The 26,252-nt window shown below is 26.6% G+C and overlaps 1 protein-coding gene across 4 annotated transcripts; it reads right to left on the reverse strand.

Annotated features, from left to right (window-relative positions):
- Positions 1 to 637: 637 nt before the first annotated feature.
- On the reverse strand, positions 638 to 26,252 carry LOC107440899 (guanine nucleotide exchange factor C9orf72 homolog). Of its 4 annotated transcripts, none has more exons than XM_016053978.4 (8): positions 26,108 to 26,252; positions 20,771 to 20,866; positions 16,605 to 16,727; positions 8,671 to 8,784; positions 7,938 to 8,068; positions 7,760 to 7,817; positions 5,629 to 5,741; positions 638 to 843 (listed from the first exon to the last, which is right to left on the reverse strand). In XM_016053978.4, the coding sequence occupies exons 2-8, from the start codon at positions 20,858 to 20,860 to the stop codon at positions 705 to 707; spliced, it is 768 nt and encodes a 255-aa protein (XP_015909464.2). In that variant the 5' UTR covers positions 20,861 to 20,866; positions 26,108 to 26,252; the 3' UTR covers positions 638 to 704. The 4 variants fall into 4 exon arrangements, with proteins under 4 accessions (XP_015909464.2, XP_015909462.2, XP_015909463.2 ...); XM_016053976.4 differs by having other exon boundaries at positions 25,362 to 26,226; XM_016053977.4 differs by having other exon boundaries at positions 25,987 to 26,216.

A 26,252-nucleotide genomic window follows, 5' to 3' on the forward strand; every position in this document is an offset into this window, starting at 1 on the left:
ACTAATTATGCAAGATAAGATTTATTGATTATGTAAGGAATTAATTTAAATAAGCTATTCATATTAATAATACTGATTCATAGAATATAATGAAATTTTATTTAGAAGGAATTATTTTATGAATTACTTTACAGTTTTGATTTTTATTTTATGATTTTCATTGGTTAATTTTTACCTGCAAACTTTTTGTGATATGCCAGAAAACATAACCTAATTATATTATTTATTTTACATGTTATTGCATGATAGTTTACATTCCTCCTAAAGCAATTAGTTAAGAAAATTTTAATGTTGAATGTTTACACAGTTAAAATATTTCAATATGTTAAATTCTTAAATACCCAGCAGCAGTGGCTTGCTCAAAACTTATTGAGTATTATTAAACAGGTTTATGGTGACTAGCCTGACACAGGTAGTTTCTAAATATTAATTTGTAAAATACAATGGTATAACATTAAGCTATTAGCCTGAGTGAAGACCCTGAGTCTACTAAACCACGACAAATTATTTTAAAGACAACAGCAAATAATAATTTAAAATGTAAAAAATCAGAAAATCAATGCATTGAGATTTTAATTCTGTTGAATGTTAAGATTTGATGATGGAGCCCAGGAAATTTTCAAACATGAAAATCAAATATTAAAAAATATTTTTTTATTATATAAAAACAATGAATAATATACTATAATTTTAATCTTCTCTTTTTACAGTTGATTTAAAATATAGTTTCTTATCCCAGGTTTGAGATTTTCTGCACATCCAAGCACAATTTCTAAATCTGCAAGGTTTTGTACGGCTAACATCGTCATAACATCTTTCTTTGAAAGAAATTTTCCAAGACACCTATCAAGTAAGATTTAAACATATAAGCCAAACAATACTAAAGAATATCAGTATGTGTAAGTATAAAAACAATGTAACCAAACTTGAAAATGTATAACATGATCTGGAAAGCAATGAAACAAATACTATAATTATAAAACAAATCTTTAATAAATACTAAAAGACTTGAAAATAGATCTCTTGAACATCAATCCATCATTCCAACAACAGACCCAGTAAATTGTGATTGGCAACAACAATAAGTTGGTGTGGGTTACAGAACCATGGAATGAGCAATTGGGTTTGATGCTGGCCTAATGTGTTTTGATTCTGGAGAGTTAAAAGCTCTTTTATGAATTATTTGCTTGATTTCTTGGATGGAAGTAGATCCTTCAGGAAGAAAAATGCAAAGACAATAAGCGTAACTTTGTCCACATAAGCTAAGGGAAGACCTGGATGTAAATAAAGAATAGTTCTAATTTTCGTATACGACAGCAGATCCAAACCTTTATTTTTATAAACATTCTTCAATTTTTCGAATAAAAAATTATGTAAATAATTCTATTAAATTGCATGTTCTTTAAAGGTAAGAAGATGTGCATATGGAGATTTGCTTTACCGAGAATGCCCTGTTGAATTCCAGGCTTATTGAGAATGAGGATTCTGATCAGATGTCCCCCGTGCAAATCAGTAGTCATAAAAAAAGATGGTCAAGATAAAGTATATTCTTCAATTCAGCAGCGTAGAAAAGTGATTTTTGTTTGAACTCAATAATGACTTGAGTGATCTTTTTAGCAAATTTTTAAGCAATATATAAAAACCAAATGAACTCAATTGGATTGGCCTATGTACAGTATATCTTAACTTTTCTATTCAAATTTCCATGGAATTAAATTAACAATGATATGAAGCGATTTATTTTAAGTCTCCAAATGATAATACTTGTTTTAAAAAATTTCCATTGAATTAATGTCAAGTGTTATAATCTAAAGTGATTTATTTTAAATTTTCAAATGATAATACTTATTGGTAAATACTTAGATAATTTTATTTGGCTAGAAATATGTTAGTTTATTCAAGTCAGTACATGTTTCAAGTGTTATATATGTATTTGCTTTTCAGGACTAAATATTCTAGTTTTATGGTTATTATTACTATTAATTATTAATACAAGTTTCATTTTAATACTGACATGGTAGTTTAAAAGTTTTTGGAAAAACTTTCTTTTCAAAATTTTGCTTTTAAACACGTCTTAACTTTTTAATTTTTTCGAATTTTTATTCCAGTGGTGCAAGTGCTGTGCCAATTGTGGAAACCTGCGCCTACATGCTCCAAATTGAATTTGCTCCAAAATTTTATTTCTCTTAATTATTTCATCGTCATTGAAGTGCCATCGTCTTCGTCAATGGTAAGCTAATGGCCTTTTTGTGCTACTCTATTTATATATTAGTACCATGATCTTTGAATTAACTTGAGGGACCATTCACTAAGTACATATTTTCATGTTGATCCACAGAGCAGTCAAGAACCACAAAGCTTCATAACCTCAAAATTTCCATATCCCTTTTATTAATTTAATTTAATAAAGATAAGAATTAATTGAGTTTCCTAAACGTAAATTTTTTATCTGAGGGACCATCCTCTAATTGCATATTGTATTTAAACATTTATTTTAATTTATTACTTATTTATTAATTTATTTATTTTAATTAATTTATTTAATATATTTTTTTACTAATATTTTTATTTTTGCTTACTGCATTTTATTATTGTATTATTACTTTCTAAATTTTCAGTGCTCTTAATTTGTTTAGGGAAAAACTTAATAATATTAAGAGGCAAGATTTTAAATAAGTATGAAGAAAGGGGCTTTCAATATTTTAAATGCAGCAAAAAATCTTATGTTTTTTCAGATTTGTCATTCAAAAATACTTTAATTCATCTCTTAATGATTTTATTTAAAACAACTGACATAAAAATTTTTAATTATCACAGATTTGCTAAATATTATGAGTGTAGGGACAATATAATAATTTTCTTCTGACAAATTTTTTTTTTAGCTTCAATGCTCATTGTATTTGCATTTAAAAATTATTTAATCATGTTATTAATAAAATACTGTGCTTGGTAACCAATTTTAATAAAAATTTATCAGGGGCCATTCACTAATTTACATTTGTAATATAAATTTATTAAAGTTTGCTTAATTCTTTACATATTTTTATAAATTCGGTATGATCAATATTAATTTTGTTAATGTTTTGTTGAATATACAGTAGGGAACCGATTATCCGGAACGATCGGGACCATCACTATTCCGGATAACTTATTTTTCTGGTTTTCTGAATCACTACAAAAAGCCGTTTTTTTATTGTTAAACCCAACTAAAAAAAACAAATTTTGGAAATAATCTTAAAAAGAAGAAAAAACGATTAAATAATACACTAATGATTATTTCCAAAATGATGGTAAGGTAAACATCTTTCTATAAAGAAAGAAAAATCCTAAAATCTTATGAGGAAAAAAAAAATTTTTTTTAAACTGGCGGGAAAATGTATCGAATTTCGTTCCGGTTTTTTGGTTTTCTGATTTCCGGATAACGGGTCCTGTACTGTACTATAACAAATAACATTTGTTTAAATTTTAAGAAAAATACACTATAACCTTAAGTAATAGTTAAATTAGAGTTTTGAATTACTTTTTACAGAATTAAATAAAGTAATTGTTAATTTAAAAAATAGTATGAGCCACTCAATATTGAATTTATTTAAATTGCTTTTGCCAAAAGCTCATTTTTTAGAAATATTTTGGCTATATTAAATACATTTTTAGGTCTTTTCCAAATTGAGACACTATTGTTAGGGCGTTTTTTAAAGAGTTCTACTTTTCTTAGTTTGTCAGGAAAGGACTCATGAATCATTGGATGTAGAAAACGCAGATATTTGGCAAAATTTAAATTTAATAGATGTTGGACTAGATACCGCAAAGGTGATGACGTCCGTATCTTCTTCAGAAAAAAAAAATCTATGTATTTAGGTTCCAGGTCTTTTTACTTGGCATGCGCAAAAAAGTTATTAAAAGCATTGCCTCTTGAAAATAGGTTACTGTACCATCTTAAAGTGTTGCTTTCTGTAATAAGAATGGAGTACACTTCTAATAAACCAATAAGATATCTGGCAACAGTAACCCCATCCATTATAAAACCTGAAGAGGCATCTTTGTTACTAGATGAATGGACGAGCTTACGCGGGGAACCAGAAGGTTATTCTTCTGACTCAAATGAACATGCACCAATTGATGTGTTTTGGAAAAACTACTTTGTGACGAAAGATAATTTGGGAAATATCAAATATCCTCTTGTAACAAAGCTTTTTAAAGCTTTTTTGTGCATACCACATGTTGATGGTGAAGGAGGTTTTAGTGTGAACAAAAAGCTACTTGACAATAGGGTAAGTTTAAATTCGCATAGTGTTAATGGTTTGAGACAAGTTGTGTCACATATTAACAAAATAGGAGGTTTAAATAATTTTAAAGTTGACANTTTTTGTGCATACCACATGTTGATGGTGAAGGAGGTTTTAGTGTGAACAAAAAGCTACTTGACAATAGGGCAAGTTTAAATTCGCATAGTGTTAATGGTTTGAGACAAGTTGTGTCACATATTAACAAAATAAGAGGTTTAAATAATTTAAAAGTGGACAACGATGTGATTAAAGTGGCGCTTGCAGCATTTAAAAATTATTCCGCTCGATTAGAGGTTGAGAAAAAAGAAAGCGAAAAGAATGCGAAAACATTGAAACTGAAGAAAGCAGATTGAAAGCTGCTGAAATTCATTTGCAAAAGAAATTGAAGGCTTCTCATGATCTCTTAGCCACAGCTGAGAAAAATATGAAAGATGGGTTAAATAATAAAGACATGTCGATTATAGAAAGCGGACAGATCCTCTTATCTGAGGCTAAGTCGAGGATAGCAGAATATTTAACAGCATTAGAAGATAGCAAAAAGAAACTTAATTTGTTAATGCAGGGACCTTCAAAAAAGTGTAAAAAATAAGATATGTTATTAATGGAAAAAATTAAAAATTCTTGTTATTAAATTCTTATTTTAATCCTTTTTATTAAATATGCTCCAAATCTTTGTTTTTCTGCTCCAAAATTGCTTTTTTGTTGCTCCAAAACCATGTTTTGCCACTTGCACCACTGTTATTCTCAGTTTTGAACTTAAATTTTAATTGTACTAAATGTTAAAGGTACAAAACTCATTGGTACCCTAGAAAGTAATTTCATGGCAAACATCTTATCAATTGATTTTTAACCATCACCACCTAAACAGAGAGTTCAATGACAGTTACTGTTATATGGCTTCATAGCTAGTGGCAGAAAAAAAATATTTACACCCGACACTGGTAGAAACTCTCATGGGGTAATTGTGCTAGTAGATACTTGCTTTACTTTTAGTAGTGACTAATTTAGTAGTAAATGACATTCAACTAAATCAAGTACATCATGAGTAGATTAAGAATCTTTCTGTTAACCCACACATTTTTTTAAAAATCAGTCAGTCATTTTCTGAAACTATAAAAAATGCATATGCTTATGAGAGAAGTTAGCATATTTATGTTTTTTTTTCTTTTAATGTGTAGAAAATCAAGAAATAATAGATTATATCTTATTTTCACTTTTTTTTTAATTACAAGAATTCAGAGTTTTAAAAATTTAAATAATCATCAATTTGCAATATTAACATAAAATATGCTTTTAATAAAAAAAAAATCATAAAGGAACAAGCTCAAAGAATCTACTTTACCTAGAGTATTCAACAGTTTTGATCAAAGCACAGGACTTAGTCATTAACATAAGGCAAAACTCTTTTATACAATTCCTGCAATCTTTGCTACCATTTTTCTCCAGAAATACAAGCTGGAAGAAAAAAAATTTAATCAATAATTTTTCCTACATTTTGAATTTAATCTTAAGAAAAAACAATGCTAATTTTAACTTATTTCTGATAAATTATATTAAAAAGATTTTACAAATGGTTATAAGTTAGAGACAAAATGTTAATGTTCTGTTTTTATAAAATTGCAAATTTAAAAAAAAAACTACTAAAACTAGTCTTATTAATTGTCAAATTATATTTTGTAAATTTATATTTAAAATAAAGGTTTTATCAGGCATAAGAACGTTGCTGAAAAACAGATATAATAAAAAATAGTGTTAAAGACATTGAAATTTCTAGTACTATAGAATCTGAATTATCCACAAAAAATTAGAAACTGTATGCACTTCAGATAATCATATTTAATCCACTTATTCCCTACTTCTATCAATCAACAATGAGAAATAAGAAAAACAGTATTTTTATTGTATTATTGTATAACAGTAATATCATTGATCTAAAAAAATTATGATTATTTTTATACATATTTAATAATTATTTTAATGATTTTTTTAACGATTTAATCATTTAATTTATTTTTATTCGCATATTTCTAATAGATGTGTTCAGTACACCATCATTCATTATAGTAAAATTTTGCATGACTTATCTGATGGTGTGGCTAACATGAGTAAATGATATTTTTATATCAAATTTTGCAGCTGCAGTTTGTTTCTAAGATGATCTATCTCCATGAAATTACAATAATTCAAGCATTAGCATAATTATATCAATGTCATATAATAGTAACGAAAGAAGGCTCAAATTTGAAGAGGTTTCTGAAACCAAAAATAGTATTTTGAGTTATGTATAACATCTTGTAGTAAAAGAAACAATTTTCTTTGAATTCAGGAAAATATAGTTCCAAGAGATAGTTTTTTTTGTTATAAAATAAGAAAACTCTTTGTCTCATTAAGTCTTTTCTAAATTGTTTTTCTTCCAGCATGGGGAAAATACAAAAATTTGTGTCTATTTCCTTTTTCACAGCAAAACTTTTAATTGCATTTCGTTTTGTTATAGACAAACTGATAGTGCAGAAATTCCAAAATAAATAAAAGAACTAGATTTTGTAGAACAATATCGTCTTAAGACTAGTTATGATTGGGATTTTATGATACATCTATTTATTACATCTTATAAGTAGCAAGAATAAAATTTTTAAAATAGAGTTGATGATATGATCCTTACAAAAATATTAATGTGCCTATGAATAACAAATGCTATTAGCATCATTACATTATCATTAGCACTATTATATCATAATGAAGAAAAATTTTCTTCATTATGATGTTAATATAATAGTGCATAGCACTACTATAGCACTGATATAATAGTGCTATGATGATATAATAGTGCTATTTTATTCATATATTATTGGCTTGATGCTTCAATGCTTGGCAAATGTTATGTAATTGAAAAAAAAATATTATCTTTTAAAATCTAGAACAATCAAAGTCAGAAATTAAAGAAAAGAAAACCATTTTCAAGTATTCACAATGATTTTCATGATACTAAGCCACAGTTATAAGAACATAATTTTTCAAAGATCCATTAAAAAGCAATAAAAACAACTAGATAGTAAAACTTTTATAACTACAATTTTGTCTACTATCAAATGGAGAATGGCATGCATCAAAGCACATAAATAATCAAACTTATTTGAGATACATTCTAACGCAAACAGAACTGGCATTTAGATTTTCTATATGAAGTTTTAGAACGTATTTATGCCTCAGCATTTCCGCAATCCCAAAAGTTCTGCCAATCTTTGGAAACAGTCATAAATAGAGATTCCCTTTATTTTTTAAAAATGTTTCTAAAATAAGAATTCTGCTATTTTTTGAGAAAGTGACATAAAACAATTTTTTATATATAACTTCACTATGCATTTCAAAAACATTGTAACTAAAAACTGAAAATTTTCATTTTGCTTATGCATAACACAATCTTAATTAAAAATAGCATGCATTTTAATTCAGTAAAAAAATAACTACAATACATCATTTATAAGCTCAGGAACTAAACTTCCAATTTCAGTCACTAAGGATATGGATTTCCTATAATAAAAAACAAGTTTCATTTTAAAACAAATATGATTAAAAAAAGAAAACATTTAAAAATTTTAAATTAAACGGTTTTAGACAACTGAAAAGATAAAAAAAAAAGGTTTACATTACTTGTCAGATTTAGAAGTTTCTTGGAAAGGAATGGTTTGCCAAACATTATCGTCAGTCAAGTCAATTACTGTTAATGGACTTAGTTCTTTATTTGCTCTTTCAAGTAAAAATTTTCTACTTTTAGATACTTCCTAAAATATAAATTTTCAATAATTTTAAATAGAAATTTTGTAGTAAAGTTAAATGGTCTCTCAACAATAACAATTTTAATATACAGAATCTAATTGATGACAACCTTTAAGTAAAGTTTTTATGGTTTATTTGAATGGTCATACACTTATAAACAATATAATAACTTTAATTTTTATAAGTTCTAATAATAAAAAAATTATAACCTTTTATTTAATTTTAAAAAAACCTGCCAAAGTAAAATATTAACATTCATGAACTTCTGAAAATTGGTGATCATTTCACACTAAAAAACTGATATTACTTCCCAACCCAATATTATAAATGACACAAAACTAGTTACATTCAAAAAATTATATGTTTCTGAAATTATTATATAAGTTTGTAATAAACTAGTGGCAAAGTGGCAATGCTTATTTAAAGATATTTTAATGCAATACATAGATATCTCTATGAAGAAAAATTGAAATTAGCCAACAAATTCAAATAAATGGCAATAATTTATAATTTGCATTTTTTCTATGAGTTTAATAAAATGATCAGTATTCAAAGATTTACTGAAGATAGTTTTAAGCAAGCCAAAATAAGAGAGAAATATATTTACCTCAGCTGTATTTCTGATGCATAATCCCACACTGTATGACTTAGAAAACTGATGAGAAGAATTATGAAACTTAACATTTTTCTGTGAAGTAAATGGCGATAGAAAATAAATGATCTATAAAAGAAGAGAAAGTTAGATACAATGAGATACCAAACATGTTTTGCTTTATATTATTAAAATAAACATTTTTGAAATAAACACTTTTGAAATTAATTTTACCAAACAATACAAATTCTTTAATAAGCTTCTCCACTTATGATAAAAAGATAGGAAAATAAGTGTCAAAAGTTAGAAATATAAAAATCAGATATAACTTTCGAAAATCAAAAATATTATTCCCTACCACTTTTAGCATTTGAAATAGTTATAAATCCACTTATTTAAAATTTTTATGAAATTCTAGAATTCAAAGTGAAAATTTAGCAAGCAATTTTTATTTGATGGATTGAGAAAAGGAATAAAAGATAAGGAAACTACATTCTTTAAAATAGTGCTTTTTAGAAATTATCAAATCTAAACGTTTTAAGCTTGTTAACATATTTCAAACTATTTTAACTACTGTGGACAAAGGTAAATATAGTTATCTAATAAAAATAACATTTGTTTCAATGTTTCTCTGTTAAGAACCTTTTTTTATTTGAACAGAAAAAATGAGTGGATGTAATATTAGAACACTAGAATTATTTTTTCACAAAATAAATTGAGGGGATCAGTTACGGATTTTGGCAGTTATTAGAATTTGGTGATCAAAATGGGCTACAGATGGCACAGAGAACTCTCTTCTTATGGCAACACTTCCCATGCTTTCACCATTAGCATGCGGAGAGTCATAGGAGAAGGAAATTAGTTTATCTCATGATTTTTAAGTAGATTAAAAACTTTTAATCTGGGAAGCTATTTGAAATTGAAAACTATATTCAACATAGTTCATGGTGGAAATTCAAAAAAAAAAAAAATTTTGACGGTTAAATATGAAAAATATTAAGAAAGGGGAAAATATCATAGTACATTTCTATACAACTGAGAAGAGGAGAAGGGTCAAGACCTGGAGCCGGCCATCTTACCAGATGGCGTATTCAAGCATTGTAATTGCAAATCAAAGAAAGTAGAGCATTAATTTTCTATCGAGTAAAAGAAATACAATATCTTATATTCATACATTATAAAATTTATTTTTACCTTTTACATCGATTATTTCCAGAAATAGCTTCATTTTTCAGAACTAAGAATGTTTTTATCTATAGGAAAGTTATATAAACATTGTTTTCTGCACATTGTATTAGATTAGTCTACCTAACTGAAAGAAATTTATAAAATCAAGAAAACATTTATAAAAATTGACACCAATTTGTGGCTAAAAAGATTTTTTAAAAAAAACGCCATTATATCTGGGGAATAAATTATTGTCCAGACACAATTAAAAAGGTGAAATCGTAAACTAAAATACATTATTTATGATAAGATAAGGTGCTTTTTTCTTGTCAGAGTGATTTATCGTATGGTGGACTTACTGAATATACCTTTAATACCTCTAACTTTGACTTAAAGAACATGAAAGACATGTCAAAAATCAAGACTTGAAACTATCTTCCATCATCCTACATAGGTGAAATTCTAATCATAGGTTTGAGTTCTTTTGTTTATTTTTCTTTTAGTAAAATCATTCAAATTTGTTCTTCATCTACTGAACTTAATTTCTGTGAATCATTCCATATTTTGAAAAATCTTAATAATTTAGTTAATGATTTTTCTAGTATCCCACTTTTCTTAATGTATGAAAATCTATTCTAATTTTTTCTTTTGTCCTCTGGGGTTCCAGTCAAACCCCCTTGCACCTTTCTTTTTACTATCTTGTTCAAACTTGTTCCTTTACCCTGATTAGTTAAACCACTTTGCACATGTTTATATTGTTACTTTTCTAATGTCATTTGGTGTTCAGACACAGAGACATCAGCTTTTTATTGAAAATGTTTATGAGTATATTTTACTATAAAAAGATAATTTTATGATGCTAAAATAAACTTTTCATCATAACCAGGAAAATCTATAAAAATAAAAACTTTTAAATCAAATGACTACCTCCTATTTGCTACATGTAATTCACTGACTACCTGATAGAGTAAATCAGATATTGTTTAGTAATCAGTACTTTAACATTTTAAGATTTTATCGTGTCATTCATGGCACGATGAGAAAGAAAACTTTAGTGTCCTAAAATTGTGTTTTCATTATTTAACTTATTAATTTGTGGAATTATTCAATTTTTAAATTATTTCAAAAAATAAAAATATGAAACCTGCATTCATAAAATAACTGGCTATGGTATTTCAGCCACACAAAAAAATTTAATCAGAGTATACTTTATAGACTGATCATGCAAAACTTGGAAAGAACTTTAAAACAAGTCTGTTGATAGAACATCGTTTAAAGCAGTTTACTCCATTGCAATAATCTATACATATATATATATATATTAGAATAAACTTCAACAGAGAGAACTTGGAAGAAAAAAAAAATTACTACATACTTAGGCGGTTAGTGGTACCAATTCCCTTAAATTTATGTTAAGAAAAATTAAGTGACTTTCATTTACTTCACCTTATTAAAAGTAATTATTCTTGACTTAAAGTCAGTGATGTGAATTTCTAATGCTACAGAGTTCTTCCTAGGAATAAAAACAGGGCAGGGTGCTACCTCTTTCAAACGGGCACTTTGTGTTTTAAAAGGGCACTCATTTAACATCATAAATATTTATCAAAATGTGTAATATTATGTAATAATTGAATATTATGCTCAACAATGTTTAAATTATCCTCTCATACAATTTTATAAGTATATTTCAAATGGTAATTCCTTCTCATAATCAAAATAAGAGAAAAAATTTGTAGTTTAGAAAAATAATTAAAGGCATGCTAAAAGGCAATCTCTGTGCATATATATACATATACAGTCAAACCCCGCTATAGTGAACCTTCAAGGGACCGAAATTTTGGTTCACTATAACCGGGAGTTCACTATATCCGTTATGTGGGCAATTTCACTATATGGTTCCCAAATTCCTCCCTTTTATTACACGTTATTCAAATAAATGACTGAAAAATATTACGCAGTAGCAAAAAATTTGTTATTTTTTATTACTCTTCGTCCTGCGTACAAAAAAAAAAATTAGTAATCTTTAGCTGTTGAGCATTCCTCAACATCAGATATGGAAGCATTTCCCGACTCTCAGATAATTTTTCCTGAATTTCTGTTAGTCCACTTTTTAAACTTGTCTAATCTGCCATTCGAGCAAGCACATAAAAGTAATCTCATAAAATCGCTTAGCAAATTCATCGACATTTGTCCAGATACTGGAAGATTGCGGCTTCTTTGAATGCTGAACCACTTCAGTAATGCTTCTTCAATATCCTTGTGATCTGCTTTTCTCAACTTTTTTCTGCCATTTAAATTTTTTTCATGAGCAGAANATATATATATATATATATATATATATATATATATATATATATATATATATATATATATATATATATATATATATATATATATATATATATATATATATATATATATATATATATATATATATATATATATATATATATATATATATATATATATATATATATATATATATATATATATATATATATATATATATATATATATATATATATATATATATATATATATATATATATATATATATATATATATATATATATATATATATATATATATATATATATATATATATATATATATATATATATATATATATATATATATATATATATATATATATATATATATATATATATATATATATATATATATATATATATATATATATATATATATATATATATATATATATATATATATATATATATATATATATATATATATATATATATATATATATATATATATATATATATATATATATATATATATATATATATATATATATATATATATATATATATATATATATATATATATATATATATATATATATATATATATATATATATATATATATATATATATATATATATATATATATATATATATATATATATATATATATATATATATATATATATATATATATATATATATATATATATATATATATATATATATATATATATATATATATATATATATATATATATATATATATATATATATATAAATATATATATATACAGTCAGGGACCCCTAATCCGGCAGGACCCGAAATTTCGGCACATAATCCGATCTTCTTTTTTTTTTAAGAAATTTTTGAAGAGAAAAAAAATCAGTTATATTCTCTTTCTGTTTGGAATTCTATTCTGTTGAAGTAAGCAACTTTATTTTATCTTTTAAAAGTAAAAAAAAAAAAGCATGAAAAAATATCTGTGTCAAAGGAAACATCTGTTTCAAAAGCAATTTAAAATAAAGTGAAAGGGAAAAGTAAAAACACCTGCTTTCCAAGGAACAAAATAAAGAGATGCAAATTGGAAGAAACTGATCAATCAATCTGACACCCTTTTGACATTGAAACTACCATGTGGGATACAAAACGAATTCTATCCCTTTGGCTGTTTTTTTTATTCGATGTAAATTATACTCTTTTGTTTTTTTATTAGTTACTAACTACTAATTTTTTTTGTTAATTGATATCTTGTTTTTACCATATTTAGTTGTCAGCTTGTTTTTTTTTATTGTTATTAGTTGTTAGCTTATAAAAAAATTTTGTTAGCTTACAAAAATTTATATTGTTATTTCTATTATATAGATTATTATTCTAATTAATGAAATTTCTTAAGATGAAACAGCTTCAAATTTACCCCATCATAATCTACGTTCAAAACATAACTAAATTTATTGGAATTAATTAATTTTCTGAAATTAACAGTATAATTGAATTAGCGTAATATATGGGTGCAATATAGGAATTTCTGTCAGAGATCTGAAATTCGGTAAATTCCTAAATACGGAATTTCGCCGGTCCCGTGAGTGCCGGATTTGGGGTCCTATACTGTGTATATGTATATTTTTTTTTTCTTTCAAATAAAGTAAATGCAAAAAATTATTAATTGATAAACATGAAAGCTTTTTTCTATAACTTAAACTGAAAATTATGAGAAAATCAACATTTAGAGATGCAATTTTATTTTTTTTTAAAAATGTATTTATTTAAAATTTTCAACTTTAAAATCACTCTAAAAACGTTTTAATAGTCGTCGTCCCCCCCTGAAAAAATAAACTTTTAAAAATTTAACCAGTTGAGAATATTCCTATCAAAGTAAGAAAGTATTTATTTGCAACAGTAATCGGAATTAAACCTATAAGCACAGATAATTTTACCAGTGTGTAATTAATTTTTTCAGTAAATAAATTTTTTTCAAAGTGGAACCTGAATAAAAAAGGCTGTGTTTTTAAGGGATGGCGACTTAATTTTACAAAGAGGGTACATTTATTTGGATCAAAAAGAAAGCAAGGAGGTCGGCACTTCAAAAACTGCTTGGGGAGAACACCACAGCATATAATTTCTAAATCAATTTCAGCATAGCCTTATGAAAGATATTGGAATATCAAATTACACATTTTAAAAACTAAATAGTTTAAGTAATGATGATGTTAAAGGTAACAAGCTAATCTCCTTTACTTTATTTCTGTAAGTTTAGGAATTGTGTAATTTTTGTTCAATTTTATAAAATTTGACCCCATAAGAATAAAAACAGTTGGGAAAGTGTCAAATTGCCGTTTGGCAAATCTACCATTTATTTTAAAAGGCTTAAAAATTCAGAAAAGTGAATAGAAATAACAATTCTTTGAACTAACATAAGGCACTCTCATTATGCTGAAACTCTCTGCTTATGTGCTTAGATAGAATTGATGTCACTCATAACTAGGGCTGCAGGTTTGTCGCGGCGCGAATTTCCGCGAAATTGTCATCTTTTTTCCTAAAATTCGCGAATTTCTCAATATGGCTTGACTTGCGCGAAAATTGCTTAAAATTTCATTTCTTTCTTCATTTTTTATTTATTATTTTTATTAAACAGAATTTTTTATTTTCCTGAACCTTAAATTGAACATGTAAAATTGATTAGATATTTAGGGGAGTGAATCAATAGCAAAATGACATGAAAATAGTTCAGAGATAAGAGATAATCACAATCTTGTCAACTAAGGTGGTCTTTCTACACTTAGGGAGGGTAATTACCTTCCTGAAGTCAGTAAGAGTACAAAAGAAATTGGAATCACAAAGGAAGGAAAATGTTATAAATCAAATCTTTGACAGAAAAATTGTTATACATGCTATTGCACTGGGCAACGAAATTTCTACTGCCTTTCTACATATTCAGTTAATTTTTCCTAGGCGGCTTCTTGTGATCTCTTAAATATGGATCAGTTTCTTAGATGAGAGGGACTAGTAGTTAGTAGGGACTTGTAACTAGAAGTTTGAATGTAGAATGTTTGAGTTTTACAGCATTTACTTCTTACAAAGCAACGGCCAAGGAATTGCGCGTTGGTGAAGGAAAATTGATCGAGTTTTGGAAATCAAAGGCCGAACGCTCCAAAATTGGCAATTGGATGTTTGTCGGTGCCTAAAAACAGCGTTGACGCAGAAAGATCGTTTTCTAAGTATAAAAATGCATTAAGTGATGAAAGACGAAGCATTAATGAGAATAATCTGACAATGTACAATACTTTGTACCAAAATTCTGTTCATTTAAATAAAAATATTAATATTGCTTGAAATTCAAAGAAATACTTTTGTTGCGTATTTTTAAGCTTTTTTTATTATTTGCGCAATTTCTGTCTTTTGCATTATTTAAAATTTTTTTATGTCTAGAATTTGTGTAATTTTCAAAATTTCCCGCGAATTTGGGGTCTTTTTTTCCCGCGACAAACTTGCAGCCCTACTCATAACCATGCCTTGTTCTAGGCAAACACAATTTTTGAGTGTTAATTAAAAAATAACTAGCCATCAAATTAATGTGATATAATAAAAATAGCCTTTTGAATACTTTATTAATGATTTTCAATTGTCTAAATGATCAATTTTAAGAATAGATTATTTCTCTATTATTGAAATTTATTCAAACTTGACAATTGAATGCTTTTAAGAGTTAGTATCTTTATAATAAAAAGAAGATGTGCCTGAAAAAATTCTAACACTGCACTTGAAAAATATCTAAACACAGTTTACAACTTTGCAGTTAAAAAATCTGATTCCTTGGACTTAATAAACATATCATCAATGATTGCAACATTAAGATTATGAAAGAAAAACTTGATCAAAAATACTAATGAAGGTAAACCAATAATCGATTTTTTGTTATACATTTTGCTATCAATAATTTAAAATTATTCTGAAATTAACTTCACATAAAGTAAATAACAAATGAAGCAGACTTTCATTGTTTCATAATAATCATTTTGATTTGTGTACAAACACTGCATACTATCATACAATGAATATATCATCTTGCCTATATCCCAGTATAGACAAATACACATTTTTTAATTAAAATTTCTGCTGTAACTCTATTTAATGTTTCACAATAAATAAGAATAAAACTTAAAGATGGAGAAAAGAAACTTTTGATTACCTCGATTTTTATTGCATGAATTTATATTACTTAATTATTATCGCCAGTAATTAGCAATAACTATTAATAAGCAATGTTTCAACTTGCAGTTGCACTACAGTCTCAAAATATATGCTTTTATGTTAGATCCCAATATGTTCTTTTCATTCCCACCAACTAATTCAGACCATTGCATTCAGACCAACTAAAACTCATTAGCTTATTATACACTTAACTTAAATATAAATGTATAAACCAGTAAAAGTTTTTAGAATAAATAGATTGTTCAATAAAAAGGCAAATAAAAAAAAATTTCAAAATGGTTATGAATCCTTACAAACTTACTTCATTAATGAGAAATTGATCAGTGCCTATAACAGCAGAACAACCAGATGTTTGTAAATGAGATACAACAGCTTTAAGTAGAAGTGACCAATTTAAAAATATACTATAAGAAGCTGGGCTGGTCTAAAAGTAAATATGACAATTAAGAAAAATATTAAAATAACAAGTAAAGATATCTTGAACAACTAAAGTGTATTTAAACCACACACAAAAAATAATATAAATAATTAAATTATTATTTATTTAATTTTAAATAAAAACAATTATAAATTACTCTAAGCCTCATTGCCTTCAATGAATACTTGAAATGCAAAGTTTTACTTAATGGTTAGATAAGTAGTCTCTCAACACTAAATAGCAGCAGAATTGATTTCCTGGCATAGCTAGTGATTTACAACCATATCAAACATTAAATTCTAAATTTCAGTCAAGTAAAAGGGCTTTATTTGCATTGTCAACCATCCTCACACTGACTGCAGCCAGTGATGCTTCACTTGGGCGATCTATTGGGAACCCTATCTCATTATCAATCTACTATAGGACAAATTTCAGTCAAACATTGGAACAAATATGAAAACTATTAATCTAATTTATTTCAAGTTTCACTTACAAATTAATGCTGCTTGACATGCATTATAAGTAATTACAAAAATAATAAACAAATGTGGCAAATTATTTTTTGAAATAAATTATCTTTGAATTCATAAACTTTATGACTATGAGTGAAAAAAATAAATAACTTTACTTATGAAAAAAGTATTGTGAATCAGTGGCGTAGCAAGCCAAACTCGCGCCCGGGGCACAATACCCTATTAGCGCCCCCCCCCTCATTCGAAAACCATATAATATTATATNATTCACTTAATAATAGAATCGTCGAGTAGATGTAGTAAGTAATCTTATTTGATTTATTACTTACCAAGAATGCCTTTAACTTGAAAGGTAGTATCATAGTGAAATATACAATATAATTTATGCTGACATTAAACTTATATTATAACATTTAATAACATTTCATTTTTATTCTAAGCAGAGCGCGATGACAAGGACATGAATTAAATATTGAAATACATTTAATATGAATTTAAGATAATATTTAATATGAATTAAATATTATGAATAATATTTATGAATTAACATTTATTATATTACACTGGCACTAATTTAAAATATATTTTCCAGAAATTAATTATAATAAAAAAAAAATTATCCAGCAATTTTTTGTTTTGCGGACCACTTGGCGCCCCTTTGTGAGTAGCGCCCGGGGCATGATGCCCCCCCTTGCCCACCCCTCGCTACGCTACTGTTGTGAATACAATTGTGACTACTCTACCTGCATAAAAAGGTACCTGCTTTGTAAAAGCAAGAGTACATTTTTGAGTCTGATTTACATTTTTTAGTCTGATTGAGTAACTTATTTCATTAATTATAAAATATTGTTTACATTAATTATTTAGCACATTCTAGATGCATTTCTCCTGAGTCTTAGATATTGCATCTTAGTATGGGAAAATTCAAATAGATCAAAAATTATTAGGGATGTATCATTTCTTTCTGCTTTGCTCAAGTTATCAGAGAGATAAAATTAATTATGTAACTAACAATATATCCTTTCTGTTTTCTAGAAAAGTGTTGTTGTATAAAACTACAAATTTATCAAATCAACAGCATAAAATATTATCAAATTTAAGTTCAAGTACATTGAACTTGAACTTAAATTTGATAGCAAAATAACCATATTTAAATCAAATATTTGGTTTGACTATAATTGTTAAGCCACAATAGTGCTTAAACTGAATGCCATAAGCTCATGTTGTCTTCTCTAATGCTAATATACATGCTGGATATCAGTCCTAGGGAAATGGTTGTCTAATAACTCTTTCTTTATAGAAAGCCACAAAAAATGGAGTCAATACTAGTTTTCACTTCCTGAAGTCAAACACTATGTAAATAAAACTATAAAATCAGCCAGGCCAGTTCGAAGTGTAAGTCTAGTAAGCGGCTACGTAGCGTGCCATATACAGGGGGTGCCAAAGTGTGGTACGGCTAGCTTAAAAGAAAAAGCTTCTTAAAATCTTATTTCATCTCTTTCTTAAAGCATCTTTTTTCCCACTTGCTTATTGAAAGCAACAGTTAAAACGCACTTATTTTCCTAAAATGAAATGTTAAAATATATCTCATATTTTGGCAACCAATAAACCAAAAACTGTGTAGCATTCCTAGTTTTATCTCTTTTCATCAGTGCCGGTGACATCCTTCCTTGTGATCTGCAAATAAAGATGACGGTTGACTATTGAGTTAAATACAGGTTACTATTAAGTTTAATGTTACTTCAAGAAAACCCTTTACAGGAGAGAGGAAATAGCTGTGCTTTTAATAATGTCATCTCTCACAGTGTTCTAAAAAAAATTTTGAAGATAGGTGCTTTCTCTGTAAAGAAAATAGAAAGTTGCAAACATTGGTGCAGCATTGACCTATTCATAAAAATCATTGATGCAAAATTTATAAGAAAAATATACTTAAATTTTCGATGCCGGATGACGAAAGATTTTTGCTAACACAGATCAAGAAGTTTTTAATTGAGTAATAGCTTACTGCTTCAATTTCTTGGGATTATTTATTTAACTAACTAAATAAATTAACTTCTCTCAATTTCTATGAAGTTGTTGGAAGAGTATAACACTTCCTTCGATCTTAACTTTCCATCCTAGAACTATTTATACTTTATGATTTCTGTTTTTGTAAGAAATGTATTTATTTCAAGAACAGAGCGCAAAAAAATAAACAAATCAAGCTGATAACTTTTGATCTGATGATCAGATTTTCACATTCTAAGACCCAATCTTCATGGTTTGAGGAGGATTTTTCATATATGCAAATTAATTAGTGCAGATGATATTTTAAGTTATGAAATCAGTCACAAAAACGTACTTTCACTTAATGAACTTAGCTTTTTTTTGACGTATAAAGATTTCTGACACCCAAAATATAGGGAATAGCTGCAATTCAGGAAATATGGGCTGAATAGTTCAGTCGGGAGAGTGGGCCAAAGTTTGGACCCTTTAATGCTAATTTTACGTTTTGTGTATCTCGAGAACTCTCCGAATAAATTGAAAAATATTTGCAATCAATTATAAAATTTATTTATAAAGATAATTTCCATGCAAAAAATAACTTTTAGCAAATATTTATAATCTCTTATTATTTTATTAATAATTCTCAAAAAAAAAAATTTTTATCTGTAAGATAGATAATTTTTAACAGCATTTTCAAGAATGCAATTTTAAACGGCAAAACACAAAATCTGAGCATAATTGGTCCTGTGAAATCCAAGTTCCAGCTATTCATTGTGGTCCATACATTTTTGTGCGCAAATACCTTATTAACTATTACAGAGCTTAATAATTCCATTACTTTGTTCAGTAGAATTTAAAAGAAAAGTATATCATACAAATAGTTTGTACTGCATTTTTATAAAGATATAAAAACTGCAGATTTTGACTTATTTTTAAAATTGTAAATAACATTTATTTTACTCCGTTCACATTTACTATCTTTAATGGTGACGAGCACAAAAATATTTTTGTTTGCACACGAAAATCAGCTTGGACCGGCCCTGAAATCAGCAGGTAGTTTACAATAAAATCTTAAACTAAAACCACTCTAACATAATGTTGTGCCAGCTGATTCTGGTCAAATGTAAAAGTATCTAAAATTTAAATTTTTTAGTGTTAAATAACAATCTAAGAGACATGATTTAAGAAAACCAATAGACTAATTTATTCTTACTTACTTTACTAACAAAGTTAAATTGCTTTATCATTGACATGAGTTCAGAAATATCTNTTTGAAAATCGGTGAATTTTCTGAAAAAGCGGAATACTTATTAAAAAAAGTGAAATTTTTAGAAAATCTGAATTTTTGATAAAAAAGCTGAAATCCGCTAAAAAGCGGAAAAATCTCATCCCTGAAATCAGCTCGGACAGGCCCTGAAATCAGCAGGTAGTTTACAATAAAATCTTAAACTAAAACCACTATAACATAATGTTGTGCCAGCTGATTCTGGTCAAATGTTAAAGTATCTAAAATTTAAATTTTTTAGTGTTGAGACATGATTTAAGAGACATGATTTAAGAAAACCAATAGACTAATTTATTCTTACTTACTTTACTAACAAAGTTAAATTGCTTTATCATTGACATGAGTTCAGAAATATCTTCAGCTAAGGCTGTAATATCATTCAATGAGGTATCCATTGGAAACTATAAAATGAAATTTATAATTAATATATTCCTAATTTTAAAATCACAAATGAAATAAATAGCTTTAAATGACAAAATTGTGATGTATTGTCTTTCCAGCAGATGGTGATTCACTTCACAACCTGATGTATATTCAATATATAACCTTGAAAACTAGGATTTCAAAAATCTGAAACCTCCAAAAACCAGACAATTTTTTAAACTCTAGTTTTGTTTGTTTTTTTAAAAAAGAAAAGAAAGAGAACATGAGCTAAATTTATTTTAAACTGAAGGCACAGTGCGGCCCAATATTTTTAATAAAAAAAGCTTTCGTTCAAATGCACAACTTGAAATTCAATTTGCGTGTCATAATACTATTGTAGTATTATAATATCAGGATTGATTTTTTTTTTTTAAAGATGTATGCAAAATTGTAGTGATAACTTCTTTAAGAGCAATCAACAAAACCATGTCAATTTACAATGAAAATATTCCAAATTGAGCACGTGAAAAAGTGATGGCTAAAAAGCACAACTCAAAACATAATTTGCATTTAAAAATACTATCATATTTAAATTATCAGGATTTTAAAAAAAAAACACATGGAAATCATAGAAAACATTTTTGAAAAAGAGTTTGGCAAAATCATGTTGATATATGATGAAATCTTCTTATATTTAGCATGTAAAAATTTGACTATTTAAATGTGCAACTTGAAATTCACTTATTGCATCATAATACAGGATATTTAAAAAATTGGGATTTTAAAAACCATGTGAAAAACGATCGACACGACTATGTAGTTTTACAATAAAAGCTTCCGTAACTAAGCATGTCAAAAAATGCTCAGATAAGCAATTCAAAATTCAACTTGTACGCCGAAATACTGTTTATTTGAAAATATTGGCGTTTAAAAAAGTGTACAGAAATTTGAAGCAATAATTGCCTAGAAAATTACCATGCAGACTGAGGATGAAGTAATCCAAAATTGAGCAGGTCAAAGAGTAGCACTCAAGTGGTTACTCAAATGTGCATGTCATAATGCTACGGTACAAGCATTAGTATTTTAAAATAATTCTGAGCAACAACCAGGATTTCAAAATCTATGAGGAGATTTGTAGAATAATTTTTGAAAAATGGCAGGAATTTTAGATTTGAATCTAATGCATTATTTTCTTTTCTCATTTTCAATGTCTCTATTGATTTAAGTCAAGAAATTTCTATAATCTTGATCTTTTCAGTCTCTAAACAGTCTGGATTTTTAAAGTTATAATGCATTAGAGTTATTAAATTATATAAATGCTTCCATTCAAATATTTGTGGTCTGGGCTTTACTCAAAGGCAAAGGAAAATAAAGATAATAATCCTGGGTTTGCAGAAACCCCCGGTTGAAATTCTTTACAAAATGGGGAAAGTAAATTTTTTAATGTAAGCATGCCGTATATATATATACCGAGATAGTAAATTACTCAAAATCAGTGTCCTTAATTTTTGACAAAATTTTATCCTTAAATTTAATTGTTTTGACTTCTAGCCCTAATTTAGGTGTTGTGTATTTACTTTAAGAATTTTAATGTTTACAGATAGTTTTTTACCACTATGTTAAAAAAATTATATATATTATGGTTAAATATATAATTTTAATATTACGGATAGCAGAACTATTTTGGAAATGAAGAAAAAATATTTAGGTACCATTGACGCCTAACAGTCACATACTAATTTCTAACCCCAGGTTCTGTATATAAGGTGCTTGATTAACTTATAAAAATCAAGATGGTCGATCACATACCATTTTTGAAAGAAAAAAGTTCCGAGTGAATTTTCAGATACTTGAGTTCCTAATGAGTCTCAAAACTTTGGAAGATAGAGTTGACTTTTATTGCACGGTTTTTGACCCACGCACAAACCTAATAAAACCTGGGCTCAAATGGGTTTTTTTATAAACATTAATTCACGATCACTCTGTTTCTGGGGTAAATAATGATCACCAAAGTTTTATTTAAAAAAATAATTTTTTTCTTAAATTTGAGATTTGGATAAGAATGCTTGTACACTTTACTAAAGTATAACTACATTTATTTAATAACAGTTTTTTGCTTAATCTTACAAAATAAGTATCTTTTAAAATGCTTTCTGTATTTTCCATTTCAAAGATGGGTTTCAAAATGTGCACATTTCTGCAAAGATCCCCCTCCTTCTCTTAATAATAAATATTTTGAGTTACTTTCTTTTTCTTTGATATAAAAATAGTGTAGGCTTTTGCTTAATTATTTCACATCTACTGTAAACATTATAATTGATTATAGGAAACTATATCAAATGTTGCCCCCTACAGATGGGGTAATTATTGATCACTGGGGTAATTCCTGATCATTGTCATTTCTTCTTATAAATAGTATAAAAAATAGCTAATAAATAGTCAATTGTCTTTTCTTAAATAACAGTTCATAATTATTAAGTGGAACAACTGTAAAATATATTTTAACTATAATCACAAAATTTGTTTTTAACTGTATACAAGAAAAATGTGTTCTGATATGCACCATTTCTAGATTGTCTTACCTTGCTTCTATCTTAATTTTATGTGTGCACATTGTTGGAATAATTTTTAAGTTGATAAATTAACGTAATATAAATATGGTGAGAAATTATAAGCTTAAAAAAGGATACTAAGCTTCTAGAAATCAAAAATAGTGAATTTCTTTTAATGATTGAAAATGAAAATTTCAGTGTGAGAGCTACTGCCAGAGCTGAAGTGTTAATCTTTATTCCTGATTTTAAATAAAAAGTTTTATTAGCTGCTTAAACATATCTTTTTGGTTTATTTGTTTGATCTTAATGTCTTATTTGCTAATTACCATTGCATGATTATTTTTAAACAGCCCATTTACTATAAAAACTGGTGATCAGTAATTACTCCAGAAATGATCAGGATTTACCCCAGAATTGATCAAGAGAAGGGGTAATTCCTGATCACTAAAAATTTAAAATCCTTTAAATTCTAATTAGATTTTCAAACAAAAGAAGGTAGCATAGGGCTCATCTCATATAGTCTCAAACTTCCAGTAAATATTAAAATCCTATCTTGAATAGTTTTTTCACAAAATAGATGGTTGCATTTTTTGATCAGGAATTACACCAGGTCACCCTAATCCAAATATGCTCATGCATATCATTTGTTATTTTTTATTTGATTTAGAAATATTAATACACAAATATACATAATCCTACTTTCAAAATGTAGTGTATTTATATAAATATGTAACTTTGAATTAATATAATAATTTTTCTTGCTTCAACATTAAGAAAAATAAATTTTTCTTAAACAATAATTTGAACTTTCTTAATGTTATTTGTTTTGAATTTAAAAGATGCAGAGTACAGGCTGGAATAACTTTGTCCTTTTATCTCCTTAATAAATAGGTTTTCAACTATGAATAAAATAAGTATGCATATTTATTCTAACAAAATATTAAAATTAATACTGTTTTAATTCTTTTCAGAAGAAAACTTTTATTTTATAAAATATACAATTGGATGGATTAAAATATTTTATTGATAGTTTTATTTTAATGCTACAAAATAATCATTTAAATATAAAAATTCATTAAATTTCGAACCATGATAAAATATTGAATAATATGAAATTAATGTTAACTTATTTTGCATTATAAATGTTATTTAATGAAAGTTCACATGATTGATTAATCCTTCAATCAATAGATCACAGCAAAACTTATTCTAAATACATAGTTTAAAGACCAATTCAAAAAACTATTAAGGAATTTGTTAGATAAAAGTAATCATGTAGTTAGTTGGCCTGTAAAAAAAACTTACTTTATTTTAACAACAACAAAAAATTTAAATTATTAACTTAAGTATTTAACAATTTATTTAATTGTTCTAACCGGTTTTTGGTTCATAACTTTTAATTTAAATTGTTTACATAAGACAAATTTAGTTTTAGCCACTTTTCCATTTTGATTCATTATTTTAAAGCTTTTTTCTTAATTTTCTTCTTCTTTTTTTATTAAAATTTGCTTAATTTAATTTCATACTTTGATTGGATTTAAGAGCCTCTTATTAATACCAGCATAAAAAGATGGTACTACATAAATATTAAAGCTATTTTTTTATTTTAATTCGTTATTTAAATATTTTCTAATAAAAGTTTCCTTTTTGACTAAAATTGTTCCTTTTGAATTAAAAATTAAACCTAAAAAGTGTTAAACTAGGTGATGTTTTAAAAAATCCAATAAAACACGAAAAAGTTCAATAAAACTCACCTGGGTTGGGTTTTTTTAAACCCTGTTTTATTACCAAAATGGTCACTGTCACCAAACTAAAATGTGGGTTTTTAAGAATGATGCATCAGAGTAAACGAAAATTACAACCTAACATATGCAAAAAATAAAAAAAAATACATATTTTCATTTATAGAACATTTATCATGATGTACAGTGCTATTTATGAACAAGTAGAAATATTTTCAAAGGATTAGAGAATAACTTACTTGAAAACTTTTAATAGAATTCACTGTTTTTCTTATATGTTTGTCAATTAGTAAATGATTATACAATATGATGGGATAAGTGAATTGAATATGATTGAATATTATTCCAAAACACAAACACACATTCCTGGTATCTTTTATTGAATTTGCGCATTTCCAAAATCCAATATGAAATAAAACAGCTACTAAAATTTTATTTTCCGATATATAGAGTCTGGAAGACCATTCGTCAAATCTCCTACAGGAATCAACTTCACCTAACAATAGCTGTCCACACATTTCTGTATATATTTTCATTAAAGATAGATCTATATTTTGACCTATATTTATAGATTTACAGTTTTTAGACATATTAAAATCCTGTAAAACTTTATCGGGTACTGATATCATAGTATTAAGAGATTTGTCTTTAAGAAGCCACAATTTCTCAATTTGAGGACCCATTATGTGGTCCCAAGATGATAAAATGACACCCTCCATGATTATTATTAAGCACAGTAGATAAATATAATAATAGATCTTTAAATCATTGACTTAAAGTCTGAAAAACAACCTACAGGTTTTGGTTTACAGGTTATGTTATAGTATATGGAATTACGTGCCTTAAAGAAGTTATATTTAATACATTTTCAGACTCAATTTATTATTAAGGAAAATAAATAAAATTCATCTACAGAAAAATTTCTTTTCATTAATTGCGTTATTTATCACAGCAACTAGCTATTTAATACATTATTTATATTTACTTTTTAACACACAGTGACACATTTATGATTGTTTATTTACATATGAGTCATGCTTTTGGCCACCAGAATAAGTAGAGGCCTTTTCACTTCCCTTCAAACCTTCAGTATCAGTCATGCCAAAAATATAGAGCACCTCCACCCGCAT

Source organism: Parasteatoda tepidariorum, chromosome X2 (assembly GCF_043381705.1).
Source record: "Parasteatoda tepidariorum isolate YZ-2023 chromosome X2, CAS_Ptep_4.0, whole genome shotgun sequence".
NCBI lineage: Eukaryota > Metazoa > Arthropoda > Arachnida > Araneae > Theridiidae > Parasteatoda > Parasteatoda tepidariorum.